The sequence below is a fragment of the Enoplosus armatus genome, chromosome 16, assembly GCF_043641665.1.
Source record: "Enoplosus armatus isolate fEnoArm2 chromosome 16, fEnoArm2.hap1, whole genome shotgun sequence".
In the NCBI taxonomy this organism is placed as follows: Eukaryota; Metazoa; Chordata; class Actinopteri; order Centrarchiformes; family Enoplosidae; genus Enoplosus; species Enoplosus armatus.
The window spans coordinates 8,427,426-8,445,915 of record NC_092195.1 but is presented as its reverse complement, the minus strand read 5'-3'; the positions used below and the strand labels follow the sequence as shown (position 1 = coordinate 8,445,915).

General features: G+C 41.8%; 1 protein-coding gene across 1 annotated transcript in view; it reads right to left on the bottom strand.

Annotated features, from left to right (window-relative positions):
- Positions 1-17,341, bottom strand: part of kcnh8 (potassium voltage-gated channel, subfamily H (eag-related), member 8) — a 46,072-nt gene extending 28,731 nt beyond the window's left edge. Inside the window, exons 1-3 of the mRNA XM_070921186.1 lie at positions 17,266-17,341; positions 4,490-4,723; positions 422-553 (exon numbers count right to left, since the gene is read on the bottom strand). Of these exons, the coding sequence (XP_070777287.1) occupies positions 422-553; positions 4,490-4,723; positions 17,266-17,341 (442 nt within the window). The remainder of the gene's footprint in view (positions 1-421; positions 554-4,489; positions 4,724-17,265) is intronic.
- Between the last annotated feature and the right edge of the window lie 1,149 nt (positions 17,342-18,490).

The window sequence follows — 18,490 nt, the reverse complement described above, 5'->3', positions numbered from 1 at the left end:
TTTATCAACATAATAAGGAAATGGTTTTAATGAACGTATCGTAGGGTTGGTTTGAAAAAACAACAACAAACAAACCTATTCTACTGAGCACACATATCAGGTTCCTATAACTGAGGTGTCAAAATAACTAAGCAAGAGTGAAGTGATGGTATAGTGGTCTTACCACCCTTTTGTTGGAGAAATCAAACTAACCTTCAGCGCATGGCAATCACACAGATTTTGTGTTACCATGGAGGCTGAGGATTGGTTTTGTCTTTGCAATTTTACCAATGGCCTTAACATCACCAAAATAAGCTAAACAAATAGCAAACATTTGAGAGCTTTTTATAATGAGTGGATATTGCCTTCCCTTGTCTGGGAGCCATTATAGTCAATTCAACAACAATAACAACACACCTCCTACATTCATACAGATACTGACCTTCCTTCTTGTCCTCTTGGATGGCTTTGGCTTTCGTGTCGGTGATGTCCTTAAATGAAGCCAGAAAGAGCACCACGTCTCCCTTCTCGTTCTTAATTGGCACAATGTCCAGCAGGCACCAGAACAGCACAGCTGAAAGGGGGAGAACGCTCTTATTAACACTTCTATACAACATCTCTGATTATACTCAAAATGGATTTACAATGTCTGTGTGTGAGTGTGTGTGTAGAGCAACAGTTTCACAGATTCCCAGACTTATTAGTAAGCCTATCTACAGTTGGAAGTCCCTCTGGAGAAGCAGAGCCTTTAAATAGACCAAGTCCCTGTTCCCCAGGCACCGCAAGAGATGAACCCATCTCTGAGGTCCCATCTCCTGCTAAATAGATTGCTTTTCAGAGGAACTGCGGGTCAGCATGTGTGTTTCTGCACCAGTGTTCCTGTGCTTGTGCTGATCATTGTTTCACTTTTATAAGCTTGATTTATCAAAAAGTCGTCACAGGACACTGATTATTTTTTGGTTTAGAAAATGCTCAAATATATTGCATCATTCTGTGCATAGGTTTTTGTCTTTAATACTTAAAGCTGCTCTAATCAATATTTCTATATTTACAATGTATTAACTGACTATGTGTATGTGAAAGGGGTCGCTTACAGTGACGAACCCACAGCTATTTATCACCAAACTCAGAGCGTTGTTTTGATTCAGTGTCACTGCTCCTATTAACCTTGTTAGCAAGTTGCTTCCACTAGCTGGTGAACATAGTGGAGCATTTAGCAGATAAAGTTTTCTAAAAAACTATTCTTCACTTTTTGACAGAACACCTCTTAAACTATTGTCTGAATTCCCATCAGCTGTAGCGAATGTTAAATATATAACAATAAATGAACTACACCACAGTCGCATTACTTCAACGTCACCACCACTAAGCTTAACTTTTAAGAGAAAACAGATCATAGACATATAGACATATAGCACGAGGTTGTAAAGGTGGACTAGTGAGTAGATGACTTTCCGTGTTTGGCATGAAGACATTAAATGTCCGCAACATCCACTGTATCCACTCATTTAGCCACTTCTTAGCAACCGCCTTTTTTAAGACACGTAAAACCTCCAAAATTCACGAGTAGGGTATTGACTTACCTTAAAATCTCTTAAGCTTGTGTTAACCACAGACCTCATTTCAGGCATTTGACCAAAAACCTATTGACTTCGAGATGATGGAATCTGAAGTGTAAAAATGCTAACTGATTTCTGGGTTTTAGGACTCATTCCTGCAGCACCCAAAAATGCAATTAAGCTGAGACAAATCTGACAACAGAGAGATGTTCTAAAGGGGTTACTGTACAGAGGACACACATTTTTAATTTGGTTACAACACAGCCTTTCCTCTGGCCCCAACCTTGAATTTCTTAAAGGATCTTCGCATAAAAAGAGTAAAAATTATGTTGAGCATTACAGCATCTCAGGGGTTTTAATCTTGTTAACGTTAATTAATTAATCACATCAAATTCAGTCTAATCCACATCATGCTGTGGCGTATATGCGACTGTGTCCCTGGTACATTGTTTTGCTGGTAGTTTTATTAGATGGTGGGGTATTTTTCATGTTTCATGTTTTCCTCTTTGATAGTTTGATTATTTAATGAATTCCTTATTTGAGCTGATATTTTTGTCCGATGTTTTTCATCAAAGGGAAAAGGTTTTTTAAAAGCTCCCAAAAACGTTTCCCTTTAGATCGTTTGTTGCACATAGGTTTTGTCAAGATGACCGTCTTCAAAGCAGAGGTCATGGTCTACCTTTCATTCTCGTCTATTTAGTGAATAGAAATGAATTGCTGATTAAGAGGGATTTCCCATGGAGTTCCCTCCCATCACTCCCACTCACTAAATCTTCCTTGCCTGGTGATGACTCAATCACAGTGTTTTTGTCTCTGTGCGCGCGAGCGAGCGAGTGTGTGTGTGTGTGTGTGTGTGTGTGTGTGAATATCTGCATGCCTGCGAGACAAGGCAGCACTATCAAGCACACAGTGAGAGAAGGAGCATTCCTGATTGCGAACACGCAGCTTTCTCTTTTCTCAGGCAGACAGACGGAGGACAAACTGAGTCAATCAGCTACGTTTACTTTTAGGACTCTGCTATGACAGACGGAGAGAGAGGGATGAGACAACATGAAAAGGCAAGGAAAGAAAAAAAAAACCGATCAGCATGGGAGACAGACAGACAGACTGGCACAAACTGTACTATGTGAAATGGTAAAAGAGGTGGAAGAAAAGAAAACTGATGGTAAAATGAAAGGTGACAAAAGTGAAAGAGAACAGAAGGGAAAAGGAGACTGGGGAGTGACAGGAGAGCCAACAAAGCCAGAGACAGAGCGGCGTAGACAGTCACATCTGTGATGGTATTAGCAAAGTTGTGTCTATGCAAACTACACAGAGTCATCTCGGAAAGTGGCACAACCATCTGACACATGCACATACCATGATACCTGCATAAGTCATTTTTATTACAAACAATCCTTACAGTTGTACCACAAGGTCCATCTCACCACAAGGTCCATTTAGTAGCTGTTTGGAGCTTTTGATCCAGACATCTCTCCCAACACCTCCCATTTGTTGTTGTGCAATTTAAATAGGTCTAGTGTTCTGCCTATGAATGGCTTCTCCCCCAGTTAGAGAAACAATTGAACTTAACATGTAGGAATAAAAGTGGGCTCCATGAGCTAGCTAGCTACCAAGCTAGATTAATGAAAAATTGTAACAGAAAAATGGGGAGTGCAGATGAAGTATAAGTTGTTCCGAGAAAAAACAACTCTAAAATCGACATATGTCTTTGATCAATGTGAAAAACGTCAAGTAAACTGCTCCTAGCAGCAGCCACCTTGGATAGGTGATTGGATTGATATATCACTTGCCACTGAGTGGTTAGGATGAAGATAAAATAATAAAATAAACCCCCTCCCAACAAGGAATTTGCAAACATGAACACAATGTCACGCTGCATGAAAACAGTGAAACAAAGAGTTTAAATTTTTCTGAGCATTTTAAGTAATTCTTAAGATTGAAAGGTCAAAAGGGTCAAGTATGACCTGAATGATCAAAAGCTCCAGAACAGCTACTAAATGGACCTAGCAGTGAGACTATTTCATCAATCTGTTTCCAAGGTCAGGAACAAACAGTCTCAATCTTTACAGTTGTGTTTGGTCTCTGCAGAAATGAGAAAGCTTGCTGTGCTGATAAAACAAATAACTGATTTCTCTTGATTTGTGATGGGAGAGAAGCAGAGAAACTCACCACCAGACACAAATGTTGCCAGGCTTAATTTAAAAAGTTTGTAGATTCACACACACTGAATCTACTGCAAGACACAACAGGAACATGAAACATGAAAGTAAAGAAAAATAACCATGCAAGGGCACATGGCACCATCCCACATCACAGCGAGCATGTATCCACTGATGCCTAGATGTGCTCATTATTTTCGTCTCCATCTTGTTCACTGGCCAGTTGGCTAATCAGCGAGGCACACACCAAACCATACCGCACCAGGGCTGGCTATTGGGCTCAGAGTAATCGAAGGAGACAGAGTTAAGGAGTCACTAGCTGACAGCTATGAAAGTTTAATGTGTCTCAGCGTTAAATAATAACTGGGGGACTTTTGTGACTGATTGCTTTGTTTAATCACCTTTTAATGAGAATGGACCAATAAAAAAAAGTTCTATGGCCATTTATCCTGCCATTACTTCATCTATCCATGGGTCCATCTATGCCAATTTAAATGTGGCTTCTTCAGAAATAGCCACAGAAAACTGCCATCCATTTATGGGAATGTACGGGCAAAGTCCCACACGGTAACCGCTTTGTCTGTACACTCTCTAATGGCTTTCTGTGCTCGTCTACTTGCCTTGGATCCAACGCTTAATTGGTAAATGGTAGAGGAAGGCACAGAGTCTGTGTTTTATGGTGAAGAATGAGCACAAAAGAGCAGCAAAATCAAATGATAAATGAAGGGAACAAAGATGACAACAACTGAATAAACAACTAAAAAACAAAACTGGCTTTCCACTGCCTACTTGTCTTTTTGTAGAACATGATTTCATCCTTAAACTCCTTGCGCTCCTCCAGGGCGTCGTCAATGCTGAGGATGATGCTTTCGCTGGTCTCTGGCCCATACAGGAACTTACAGGCACAGCTCTTCTGCATGACCTCGGCCCGGGAGAATCCCGTGAGCTCACAGAAGCCATCAGAGCAGTAGACGATGGGAAAGCCCTTCGACACCTGTGCATTGGCCAGGATGAAGTTGCTGTCTGCAGGAGAAAAAGAGGCAAGGTGAGATGAGGACAAGGAGCTGAGGCAATTACATTATTCTCGAGGTTGTGGGGAGTTATGGTAGAATCATTTTATGTTTCCTGCCCAGATTTAGACAACATCAACGTCTTATTGATGTCCCTGTATAGAGTTTAAAGGAATAATGAGCAGCGAGTTTAACCTAGCTTAGCTCAAGTCCCAGCTCCTCTCAAAAGAAAGGAAATACATTGTTAAAGTTCCCCAAAGGCTGTTTAACATATCCTCTCACTGAATGTAGTGACATAAAAAAAATATCCAATGTATTTTTCTGACTCTAGGTGAAAAGGAAAAATATTCTCCCCACAGACCCAACTATAGTTTTAAACTATTCATTATTTTGCTCCTTCAAGAATTCCTGGAGGTCCCAAACACCAATCCCTTAACAACCACAGACCCGTAGCACTGCAAATATCTAGCAAAGCAAATAAATATCATTAATTAACAGTAGTAACAGTAATTAACATTACGAAGAGTTGCGAGAGTGCTTTTAAACTTCAATTGACTAAGCATGAAGACTGCTAGAATTGATTTTTTTGGCCACTTGGGAGCACAACAAGCTGTAAACACAACATTGACCTGTATGTATATGACCTTAGTTGATACATTTTAACTAATAGTTGCGTATTTTCACATCCAGGAGGTGGACCAACATTTATTTTGGAGTGTTTTTGGTCACCTGCAAATGTAAGTCCAATATTCACTCTCTTCTAGAAAAATTGCTGGTTCTTTAGCTGCTAAATGCTCCCTTGTTCACTCACTAGTTGCTAACTTTGTCTGTCTTTGCTAGTGTTGAGCAGGTACTGTACAGTGGGTTCATCAGAGCTTTTTCTGGAAAACAGCCGCCTGCAATGGCTGCAAGTTGAGAGAAGTTGATGAGAGCTGGTGAGAGTGAACCAAACCGTACATTTTCAGGCCGTAAAACCAAAATCAAAATCAGTGAGCTGAAAGACGCTCCGTGGAGCTAAGGGGAAGAGCAGAGATGGATAATAATTCTCCGTGGGTTGGTCAGTATGAGAAACACCTTTTACATTACATGCAGTCATGTGATCCATTGTTATATACAGATATTGATGAAAGCAGCTTTAATGATTTCTTCAGCAACATGGAAGCTGGACATTATGACTACAGTTCCCAACTAAAATTTTGCCAGCTCATCTAGGACACTGTACTGCTTTAACCTCTCAGCTCCCAACACCCACTTTTGAAACTTCAGATAATAAAAATGAAAGCAAATCCAACTGGTCAAGGAGTGGCCCTCTGGCTGTTTCACTGAATCGCTCTCACTAGCCATCGTGGCTAAAATGTGACTTTTAACACACGGACAGCAAGGCTGATGGGATCCTCAGCTCATGTAGATGAAAGCCTGTGTGTGCTGCAACATGAAGGTCATTTACCTCAATGAATGATGGATTTATCTGCAAGCTGAAGAGCAATGGTACTCTTGACACGAAGCTCATTCCCTCGTGTCAAGAAACTGACCATGAATTCGTAATACTTTTAGCGAGAGTTGCAGTAAAGAGAGGTTACGTGTTAAGGAGAAGTTGAAGAAAAGAGTGAGAGAAAAAGCAGGAGTGCAGAATCAGAGGGGAATGTGCTGGAGCGATGACAGTTAAAACACAATCACATTAGTGCTGAAGTCTCTCACAATTAATTAGCCTATTTATGTCTAGCTCTAAATACCCAGTTGAAGAGGACCAGCTGTTTATACCTGGATCCATCTATTACGGCACACAAACACACACACCCATCCACGCAAACAAACACCCACAGTGCCAATGTAGCGCACAATGATGCTGAGCTGCGCTGATAGACAGCTAATGTTTACAGTACAATGCCCATTATACAAGACAGTGGACTGCTGCGGTTTGGCAGATTCGATCATGTGTGTCCGTGGATGTAGGTGTGTGTATTTCTGTGCGCACTGCTGTAATTTGATAAGCAGTCAAACCTGCTCAAACTAGCCCCTAAGTCTCAAACCACATACACACACACACACACACACACACACACACACACACACACACACACACACATGCATATTTAAAGGAGACATTAACATGATCACAGTAAATAAAGTCAAGCACACACTCACATACACATACACACAAAGCGCGACGTGAGCTTGTTTATAATCATTGCTTGAGACATCCTTCAAAACGACTTGTTTCAATTATATTTCATTACAAAAATCAATTTTCTGCATCAATAATTCCTTTTTCCACCAACACCGATGTTTAATTATTTTATGTCGTACGTCAGGCTTTGTTGAAGGAAACCACCTTAGATTTGAACTGGGAATACAGCAGCAGAGAACGAAACCCTTGTATGCGTCCCTCTAGAGGAACGGGCAACATGTTCCTTTTTATAACCCCATTCAGCGATCAACAATTGCTTCTGCACGCTTGCTGGCACTCGCTAAAAAATTGTGATTCATGTCACTTTCAAGAATGTGGGACTTTGAACAGGAGAGGTTACCCTGAGATTATGTAATGGCGAATAAAGGACAATTCTGGTTTACTATTTGCTCAGATCTAGTAAACAAGCCTTATAACCACTGTAGCCAGGTTACCACTTTATTTGGAGATCAAATCGAAAGTGAGCGTACCTGAAACATTGGTAATAGTCCCTCACTGCACAGGGAAACTGTGTGCAACCGCAATAGATGTTTCCAATGGACAGTTTGGGTAATTATTTTACAGTTCACCTCCATTTTTTCTTGGAGGTTTGTTTGATCTGTCTGATCATCTCACCACTCGTGTTTCTTGTCCCAACCGACTCCTTTTTAGCGATGTCACTGAGTTCACACATCTCAGCAGTCATCTTGGTTAATACAATCTTACTATGTGTCAACATAGATGAATACCCATTCAAGAAAGAGAAAAACACAACGAGAATGTCATGTCAGCTGTAATACTCTGACTGCGTGGCCCAGACAGATGGTCAGAGCGGGTCTCAGCGTTGGGACCGGCTGTCAGGCGTGAGGCCCCTCAGGCTCGGGGTAAGCAAGAGTGAGACGGAAAGGACTGTTGGCCTCTCAGGGAGCCGGAGCAAAAGGCCTGCAGCCTGTCTGGTGGCAGCTCCCAGAGCACGAGAGGATGGTGCTGACAGAAAACGAATGTTTACAGTGAAACACACACTGAGCTGTGTTTGACTGTGGATTACTTTGGTTGGACAGAACTGACAGACATGTTGCATTGAGAGCACAGTATGTATGCGCGTATGGAGGTTAGCCAAGGCGATGTTAGCATTTATCTGTATCTTTTATCTTCTTAAAAAATAACACCTATGGATGCTTTTTCAACTGGTGTTTATTTAGTCATACATATTTAATGTTATAGAGAAAAGTTTTGAAAGCAAGTTTTCAGGAGCTTTATGAATTGTTTAATAAATTGTGTCATTTGATCTCAGCAAAAAAGGTTGACACAGAACAGGATTGACATTTTCTTGAACTTTATACTATCTTTTGTATTTTGTCCTTCATCCAAATTCCCTCATCCTTCCTTTTCCCTACCTTTCTTTTCTTCCCTCGCTCCTACTGTCCTACTTTCCCTGGCTACTTACCTTCCTCTTTTGCTAATGCACCAGCATTATACCCCCCTTCTTGCCTCCCTCCACCCTCTTATATGCCTACCTTTGCTCCCTTCTTTCCTTCCCTCCTTACCTGTATATTCCCACTTTCTTTCAATCACTCCCACTGTCCTTTGCTCTATCCCTCCTTTCCTCCCTGCCTCCCTTATCAACCATTCCTCCCAGCTGTTCTTTATGTCCCTCCTATACCATTTTGGATCTCTCCGCCTAATTACTCTTCATCTCCTCTCTGCCCTTGGAATTCCACCAGACTATCCCTCTTTTCCCTGATCCATTTATTCCCTTCACCTTCTTCCCCAACACCTTTACAAGAGCATCATCTGTCTACTTTTACTATCTTTTTTCTGCACCCCGAATCTCTGCTATAGGAAAAGTCTGAATCATCCCGCCTTCTGAGTCCTTTTCAGATGTCATCTCATTGTTTTCTGCCCCTCCGCCACCTCCACTTTGTCTCTTTCTTTTGTTCCTTTTTATTTAAAAATCTGGATCCTCTCTCCTCTGTCTCAACCCCTTCATCACCTCCCATTTCTCTACTGTATCTCTCTCTCCATGCTGAATTTCTTTTGGCTAATTGCTCCGGTGTAGAAGCCCATAGATCATCTCCCCTCATGCTCACACTACTGCAAGACAGTTGTTGGAGAAACCCCACAGGGACACGGAGAGGAGGAGGGGTAGAGGAGGAAAGAGAAGAGAGAGAACAAGACGGAAGAGGAGAGAGATGGTTACAGAGCCTTCTTATGCAATAAAAGTCAAATTAAGTCCCTTGTAATTGTTGGTGAACAAATGATTTGTAAAGCATGTGTGAGCTATTAATAAAAGATACTTTCAAGTGTAATTATACCATCAAAACACTTCTTCCTCTTGAAATTCATTCCTTTTGGTGGTTTGGAGATTTGTGTTTTTTCCAACCTCAATCAAGTAGTTTTTAGCCGAGCTAGCAGCATGGCTCTAAGGATGGCAATGTTGGCTGGTCAAATTGATCACTTAGCGAGTGACATATGTATATCCACATCAACTATAGATTAGCTCAAAAAATTTGAACGGACATTCATGGTTCCCAGAGGATGAAACCTGCTGACTTTGATAATTCCTTGACTTTTACCAGCAGCCCGGACCTGAATTGTTCCCAAACAACAGATTTAAAGGACGCAGGTGGGTCTTCCAGCTCCAGCATTTCGTTTGCACTCGCCATAGTGTGAGTGACTCGCACGCCAAACAGCTTGTTGTGCTAACCTTAGCACATGCCGTATGGCTAGAAGCTTTCAGGCAGAACTTGCACTTGTGAACTTTGGTTCCGCATTACGTGCATCAATCTACATACCGTGAAGTCTGTGTGCAGGTGCGTACACCGGACCATAACTGTTTACATTGAGAACTATGGTGATCCTCTGACTCTTCCTCCACTCTTCATCAGGTCAAAATTTCACTTTCCCAAATACTTTTACTAATAGTAAACATTACACCTGCTAAACATAAGCATGTTAGCATTGTTATTGTGATATGTCATGTTAGCATGCACACAATGACAGTGACAATGTACATGACATTGTTTTGTTTACTCATAGCACCACTGTGCCTAAGTACAGCCTCACAGAGCTGATAGCATGGCTGTAGACTCAACAACAGGGGTGCCAGATCAGAAAACACATATATGGGTCGCTTTTAAAAACAATGACAACCTGTTATGTGGTTCAGGTTGGAGGACTTGCTGGAATTTACTAGTTCTAGGTGGGTCAGAGGAAATCTGAGGCACAAATTGCAGCTCTCCTAAACAAATGGAACATAGGGAAAGAGGTGAGTGTGTGTCCGTGATACCTTGTCCACACACTGCTTTGTCCCAGATTTGTGGCTTTAAACACACTCACAAATGCTCAGTATGCACATTTACCAGCTCCTAGACAGCCCCCGGACACCATCTAGAGTAACCCCTGAGCTATTTACAGCACAACAATTCATATGATGGGTGAGCAAGCGTGAGGAAGCAATGGAGACATAGAAAGGGAGAGAGAAAGAGAGCAAGGGAAGCAGAAACCGACAGAGAGACACAGCAGGGAAAGAAAGAGATGGATGGCAAAGCAGGTGAGAAAGTGAAAGATGAGGGGGATGTGGAAAGGAAAGGGGAAGAGAAGGAGAGGCTGAGAAATGTACTGAGGCAGACAGACGAGGGTGGGGAAGGGACAGAGGGTGATAGGGTGATGTGAAAAGTTGAAAGAAAGTGAGATGGAGCTGTGAGAGGTGGGATGATGAAAGATGGAGATGGAGTGTGGTAAAAATTGGCGGGGAAGTGGAGAGATGGATGGAAAGACCTCCTCACCTCTTTGCCAGAATTCATGCCAGCCTCTAAGGAACTGCTACAGAGCAGCCACATAACTACAAAAAAGTCACTCTAGAGTTGCCATAGTAACCACTGACACACACCATAGCAACCAAGGTTACAACTGTACAGTTTGTCTAAGCAATGGATACTAAAGCTAGTCAACATATGGGATTATGGGGTTAATGTACACATACCAAAGGTCCTGTAGTGTATCAACAAATCATAGGTTGTGCATCAATTATTTGTATTTTGTGTTGAAGTCATAGTCAGCATACACACATCTATAAATGTGCACACACATACTGGACTTACACAGCCATTTAAGCAGTGGTAATCCTCTCACACCATATAACTGAAGAGAGAAAATCATTAGACAAATCCACAGCCTTAATCACTTCTGTGGCTCTTTATCATATAGTCCCCTAGGCTCTCACCAACTGAAACATTACACCAGTCATTACGTTCCTGTAATTTGCAAGCCTGCCTCCCTGCTTTTTTTTTATTTTTTATCTCTCTTGGTCAGTATCTTTTTTTTCTCCGTTGTCTACTTCCCTCTCTGCATTCTCAAAATTTCTGTCATAGCCTCTCTCTCTTTCTCAGAAAACCCAATCAACCCATTTTATAAAGTTAATTGAGACTAAAAATGTCCGACTTGGCCAAGACTTCTGCTGGTGAAACCCCGTTTGTCGATCATTTTGGACAGGCCATTAGAGATGGTGATTAGGGGAGGAATCTTGCTAATTAGGCGGTTAACAAGGCAGAACGTCCACGGTGATGGGGAGGCTCTCATGCAGAAGTCCCATAAATTTGGTGGAACAGATGACGTACTCGCTTCCTTTAAGTGCACAGTAATAATCAAGTCTAGTGACCTTACAGTGAGGACAGCGTTTGCCTGCTGAGTCTCTACTGATGATGGTGGCTGCCTGTGTCCTGTTAACTGAATACTTTGTCAAAGGCTTGTTAAAGCAAGTGGATACTGCTGGGTTGCTATTAATTCAAAATGCTAATTTCCATTTTCCACACTTACCCGATGCCTTTAGCTATGTTGGTTTACAATGAGTGAGTATGTAGATGCTGAGGATCTTGTACGAGACATGTAACTGATGGCATTGTAAGAAACAGCCTATTTCTAATTCATACAAGATAAAACATGTTGTCTTGAGGCACATAATTGTTATTTAAGTGTATACAGTGGAGCAGCAGGCAGCTATGTTCAGTAAAATAATATGCTCTGATAAACTCACTATACTACATGCCCAGAAACAAACGGCAGACAGACAAAGTGACTATTTTGTGATGCATTTAACTAAAGCACCAGATATTTTTGTGGAGTCTGGGACAAAGCTAGGGGGAGAGTGAATATTGGACATTTGTCAGGTCGCCTGAAACACTCGCACACAAATGAATGCTAATGTTGCTCCGTCTCTGCTGGATGTGTCAGTAGGCAGCGTTAGCTAAGGTCACCATGATAATATGTCAATGTTGTGTTTACAGGATGGTGCACTGCTCCCAAGTGGTCAAAAAAAGGTTTGAATAATAGAACAATTAGAATTAATGGAGTTCATGATACAAATATGTCTTTCAAATAAATATGGTGAACTTTGTGTCCAGTTAATTTGCTGGTGATAAGCCTGTTAGCTTGGTGAAGTGTTTTGGCTATGGCTAGCGGGCGTGGATCGCATGTTACCGATTAGCTCAGGAGCCATACCTTAAGTAGCCCTTTGTCGCCAAACTTCCAGGACCACTTATTTCACAAGGATGCATGAATGATGCTACTTCCTGGAGCACATGGGCACTAAGGCCATACTTCTATATACGATTTTGTGAAAAAGAGGTCCTCTGTATTCTACATTGTTTACTAGGATACAGCACAGCTCCATCCTTTCTGTTTATTTTTACCCTAAAATAAAACAGTCTCGATATTAAGTGGGCTTTGGAGAAAATGGGAACAGCATTGCCAATATATTGGCAGTAAGTGAGAGCCCCTCTGCACCCTGCAGCACTACAGTCAATGGTGATTGATTACTCCCTCACAGTCTCATAACTGCACTCCTTACTTCCTTCACAGTCATTCTCTCACTGAGGACAACATTAGACCTGCCTTTTCGCAAGTTAGCATAATCAGATGGTAAAATAACAATGTACTGAGTGTCTATTAAGGGGAATTAAAGATTTTCTGATGTTTTTGACTCTGTATGACATGTGTAACCCGGTCTAATCTCAACAAATACTCCAGGTTATCGCTACTTTAATAAACCTCACTGAAGCATATGTGCGTCAGCATGTGGTCTGTGGTCTCCCGTACTCAGTAATTAGCTCCCTGGGTCTTCCTGCAGGTCATGAGGTTGCTGGTGAGACTGAGCCATAGGGACAGCAACAGTATATCCTCCTGTCTTCCCTGAGACAGCAGGATCTGATAGCGACGGTTTCTTCTTTTGTGTGCGATACTCAGATGACTTTTTAAACATTCACCTGGCAGCAAGTGCTAGTCACGATGTGGGATCCCACAGCCAACAGCTTAATTAGATGTGCTGCATTTAAAGAAAGTTAATCAGCGGAGAGGAAACTTCTGCTTTACAACCCTTATGCTCTAAGACAGCTGAACACACACACACACACACATAAAGTTTTGTGACACAAACTAGCAAAGTGTGAAAAATGCTGCACATTTTCTTTTTTCTTCTTGCTCTACTCTCCTCCTCTGTGTCTTCATCTTTCTTTACACACATACAGATCCTCTCTCTCTCTCTCTTTTTTATTCACACACACACTTAAACATACTAACTCAACACACAGCTGTTCCAAGTCTTGGCATCAGTGATTGTGACAGTAATTACCTGCCTAGTGGAGGTGGAACTAGTGTGCGTTGAGAGCTGGAAAATAGCTATCTGGAAGAATGGTGCAGGATAAGGGAAGCATGCAGCAGCACACACTGGGAGACTTTACACAGCCCTCTGCTACAACTATACCACCAAACCATCTGCTTAATTTGGCAGAAGGACAGCCTAATACGATGAAGGCCATCAATGGTTGACAGAAAGTCAAGTCAGCAGGTTTTCTGAACTGGTGACGAGACCAGTGACTTTTTCAGAGGTATTAAGTGACAGTTTGCTATCCAGACAAACATGTGGATGAATTTTAACTGCACTTCAGTGATATGACCGCCTATATGGGAGGCCAGTTACAAAGGAACTGAAGATCTTAACTCTCCCACTTTGATAAAAAGGCAAACGAAATCATATGCTTTTCATTTTAATTGATTTTAGCAAAATGTTGCAACAGGTTTACTTTGAATGAGTTGTGATAGTTTAGGTCCTGTTGTTTTTTTCCCAACAAAAGTGTATGTAACTGCAACTATTAGTCAATTAATTAACTATTAGTATAAGTAGTATTAGTATTATAGTTGATCAACCATTTTTAAAACAATAATGCCCAAACTTCACTGGTTCCAGCTTCCCAGATGTGAAACTTTGCTGGTTTTCTTAGCCTTCTATAACATTAAACTAAATATCTTTGGATTTTGGGCTGTTGGTTGGACAAAACAAGCTATTTGAAGAAGTCAGCTTGAGTTTGGGAAAATTGTATTGGGAATTTCTTATTATATTTTCTGATTTAATGAACGATTAATCTAGAAACTACACGATTATGAAATTAACAGTTAGTAGCAGCTCTAAATGTGCATACTCTTCAAATTACTACACTACAGGTTAAGTGATAATGTGTGATTGTAATTGAGCAGCACACCACCAAACACAGCTCCAGTGACGGACAGGTGGTAAAATTAGTCACCTGGATGGCGTGGTGTTGTAGTGATGACAGAAGGTGTCACAGCACTCTCACACAGTCACCACAGTGCAGAGCTACAGACAGATTCAGTTATTTTAGTTACAGTACAGGCAAGCTGGGACACACCGATCCCGACACAGTGATCAGAGGTGTTTGTGTCTGTCAACTAATATGACAATAATATTGACAAAGCACACAGTGCAACACACACACACACACACACACACACACACACACACACACACACACACACACATTGTCTTTTGACAGGTCATGAACTGAGCTAGAAGATTACTTTGTTCAAAATGAACTCCAACTTGGCCGAAGTCAGCTGTGGGATGCTGTAGAAATATTTTGAAAATCTGAATATTTTCTTCCTCCTCCTCCAATGAATTCTGAGTTATTGCAAAAAGCTGCTACTGTTGTTCCTTAAAGCATGGAAAAATGATTTAAACCTTTACATCTACTCTCATCTGAGCTATTTAAATGAGCAGGCATGATGCATTTGGTGTCTTCTCACAGCTGTTAATTAAATTAATCCACTTATTAACTGTCTCTGTAACCACTAGGTTATGCCTGGGATGCCTCAATTTATCTAAACAAGCCTGGGTACAAACATTAAACTTAAAAAGTTAAATCAATTTTAAAGGCCACCAGTAAATGTAAAAACTTTTCTCTGAGTACAAATCTGATCAAGTTAAAGACTTGATTACTTTCACTTTCATCCATTTATCATACACTGTTTCCAGGTCCAACCTGCTCGCCCCGGGCTGTGGGTGACGTCAAAGGGGATCGCATAGCAGTGAGCCCAGCACCTCCCTTATATTTGCTCCTGGCCTGGCTATCAGACCCAATTTGTCCCGTCAAGCTCCGCTGCCTCCAGTCTGCCCCGTCCTGCAGTTCAAATCCACCGTTCATTTCCTCTACCTGGCAGCTCAAAGACAAGCCACTTGTTAGGCACAGTGCCTCTCCAATTCCCTTGTGTTAAAACAGAGCTACTGCCCAGGCAGCTGGATGTTTGTTGCCACTCGACATATAGCCTGCTCTTATTCATACACTGGTGCTCAACTGAAGATACGGGGACTGAAATAAGGAAGGATGTCTGTGGTTATTGTAGTGCCTCTCTCAGTGGTATGATATACTGGACAAAATGTAGAATATCCCAATAAGTGGCGATAGGTGGTGAGTTTAGGCTGGAATCAGCCACTAAATGCAGGATGTATTATTATCACCAAACTCTATGAGGATCTATGAGGATAAAGATTTTAACAATAAGAGGCAAGTATTGGCGCAGAGTGATGTTACACACATAGAAGTTTTAAAAGGATGTTTTGAAACACCAATGAAGACACAAAAGCTTTTGTTTGAGTGTGTTTTTGACAAATAAATAATATTCAGCACTAGTCTCTGGTCTAGTCTACCAAGCCCCCTCTAATTATATGTAGTATGGTACACTGATACATAGAACTACAATGATTAATCAATTAGCTGATAGATAGAAAATTGATCGACAACTATTTTGAAAATCAATGCCAAAAACTAATTGGTTTAGGCTTCTCAAATGTGACAATGTGTTTCTTTTCTTTGTCTTAACAGAATAAACGGCCTTCAGGAGACTGTGAAAAATGGCCATCACAGTTTTCTGAGGTTTCACAGACCAAACAACTAAGCGATTAATCAAGGAAATAATCGGCTGATTAATCGAGAATACAAATAATCATTAGTTTCAGCCCTACTGAACCATTATAGTAACTATCTGAATCAAAGAGCAAAGACAGCCAGTTTCTAAACCAAGAAAATCACTGCAAACGCGCATGTCTAAGGATGGCTGCCTAAACAAACAAAAGGGACTAAAATGAAACTCTTAAAAGCCTGAACATGAGTTGAAACTGAGCAGAAAGACAGACAGGCCTAGAGAATGGGAGTAGAGCAGCTCACCTTGACTAAACGTGGAGCAAACTCCAGCTGTAAAACAGTGCTGATTTCTAAGAATCCTCTAAGAGAAACATGGAGACTGTTCATTATGAAAAGAAGAAGACTACTGAGATAGGAGGCGAGAGTTCAGACAAAAGTTGTCGTTTAGAAATGCCTGTGTGTGTGTTCCTCAGCCCGGGGAAAGGCTTGCTGTAATGCCGCCGCCGACCAATTAATTTTGATAAATGCGACTGCTGGTCTCAGACCGGCGGGAGGACTTGTCTGCCAAAGAGCAAAGATAATAAAGGTTAACCTCACGGGGAAAAAATGATGTGTGGACAACTAAAAAAAAAAGTTGGATGTGTTCAGGTGTGGTCACAAACATATGCATCAAACATATGGCTGCAACTTGTGAACAAGTCGTCCTCATGTGTGGCGTGGACGGCAGCTGGGAGCGTGTGTGAGCGCCCAGTTAACCCTTTGTAGCTGTCTGTGGTGCTGCTGAGCGTCCAGCACCGCGGACAGCGACAGCCTCAGCCTGCTAATTGCTGTGGGAGCTTCTCCGGCTTTCCTTTTTTCCCTGAGACATGAAACAAATTTGAATTACCTTGAAGTTAAAGTCTGTATCCTTAAAAGCAAACGAGCCTGAGATATCTGGTGCCCTGATGTCTGACTGGAAGGCCATTCGCATCAGGGACAACAAACCGAGAAGCCCCCTATTCTTTACTAGATTTTTTTTTTGCAGGTGGCTGTTCATCTACTCAAAGATTTCCAGGAAATAAACTGCAGCCTCAAGCTCCTTTCAAACCAGAGAATACAGGCCATCCCAAAACTTAAACCATGAACTATTATAGCTGGTAAAAAGATTGTTCAAAAGATAATTAAAAGCAAACTTACGAGTGCCATCAAACCGTGTGGCTATAGTGTCCAGAAACGTGTTCTGCGGCGCTAATAGTCCCTTCATCACAGGCATTTTCCCTGCTTGGTATCGAAGTCCCCATCAAAGTTACTGGAGAGACGGTGCAAGTCGTCCAAATGTGTGAGGTGCTCCCATTTAAGCCGCCGAACCTATATGAGCCATCCGGTCCACTCAGCACAATGTACGATCCCCAGTCAGTGGAGGGTGCACGTGATGCGCGCGCCCGCGTGCCTGTGAGCTTTCTGTTGCGTGTGTAAATGACAAGAGAAGATGAAGTCCACAGGTGCGGCTCAGGTAATGGCCTGGGTCGACCGTGAGAGAGCGAGGCTCCCTGTCAGCGATGCCATTATTATGCCGTTGGGTTCAATGATCGTCTCTCCACAGCGCGCAGTGGTGGCAGACATCAGTCACTCTCGACAACAACTGTGATCAGAGCGCAAATGGGGGAGTTTCTCAGCGCGGGGACACAGTGACATCACGAGTCACAAACAGAACTTTTATTTACATTTTGTTCTCTATATCGTTTTTTTCTGTAGCTTCCTCGAGAAACCAGCTATCTCTGACTTATCACCGCATTCATTACAGTAAGTCATGGCTGTATATCCGTATCTTATCTTGTGACACAGGGGCACAATTACACAGTAGAACAATAGCAGCCAACTAATTGCTCAATTGACGGAAATCCCACTAAAAGCCGTGCACATGAACAACTGTTTTTATATATCACTGTTACCTCATTGCTTCATGATGTAGTGCACTCTATAGCATAAAATCATTGAAAGAGTTTAACGGCAGTTGGTCTGTTATTAAAAGGATGAGGTGCAAAAAACGTGAAAGTAGAAAAAAACAAAAAAAAAGATTGTTTGCCCAGGCATTATACAGAAGAGTCTGACTGACAGGAAGGTAGGAAACAGCATTTCTTCCTAATCACCCCAAACCCCAAACTAATAATAAACGCAATAAATAAAACTGACACAAAATGCAGTTGATGCCCAAACAGATAATTGCTTCAGGAGATGCTTGGCTCATTTGCATTATTGTGCTGGTAGGCTGACTATCAACCTGTCCACGCTGCTTCTCTCTCCAAGCGCACCTGTCAGTAGACGCACAGCAACAGAGATATAGCGAGTTTATAGCGCCATCTGATGGTAAAATTAAGGCGTGACCTGCATGGAAGACGTGCCTTGGTGGGCTGGAGTCAAA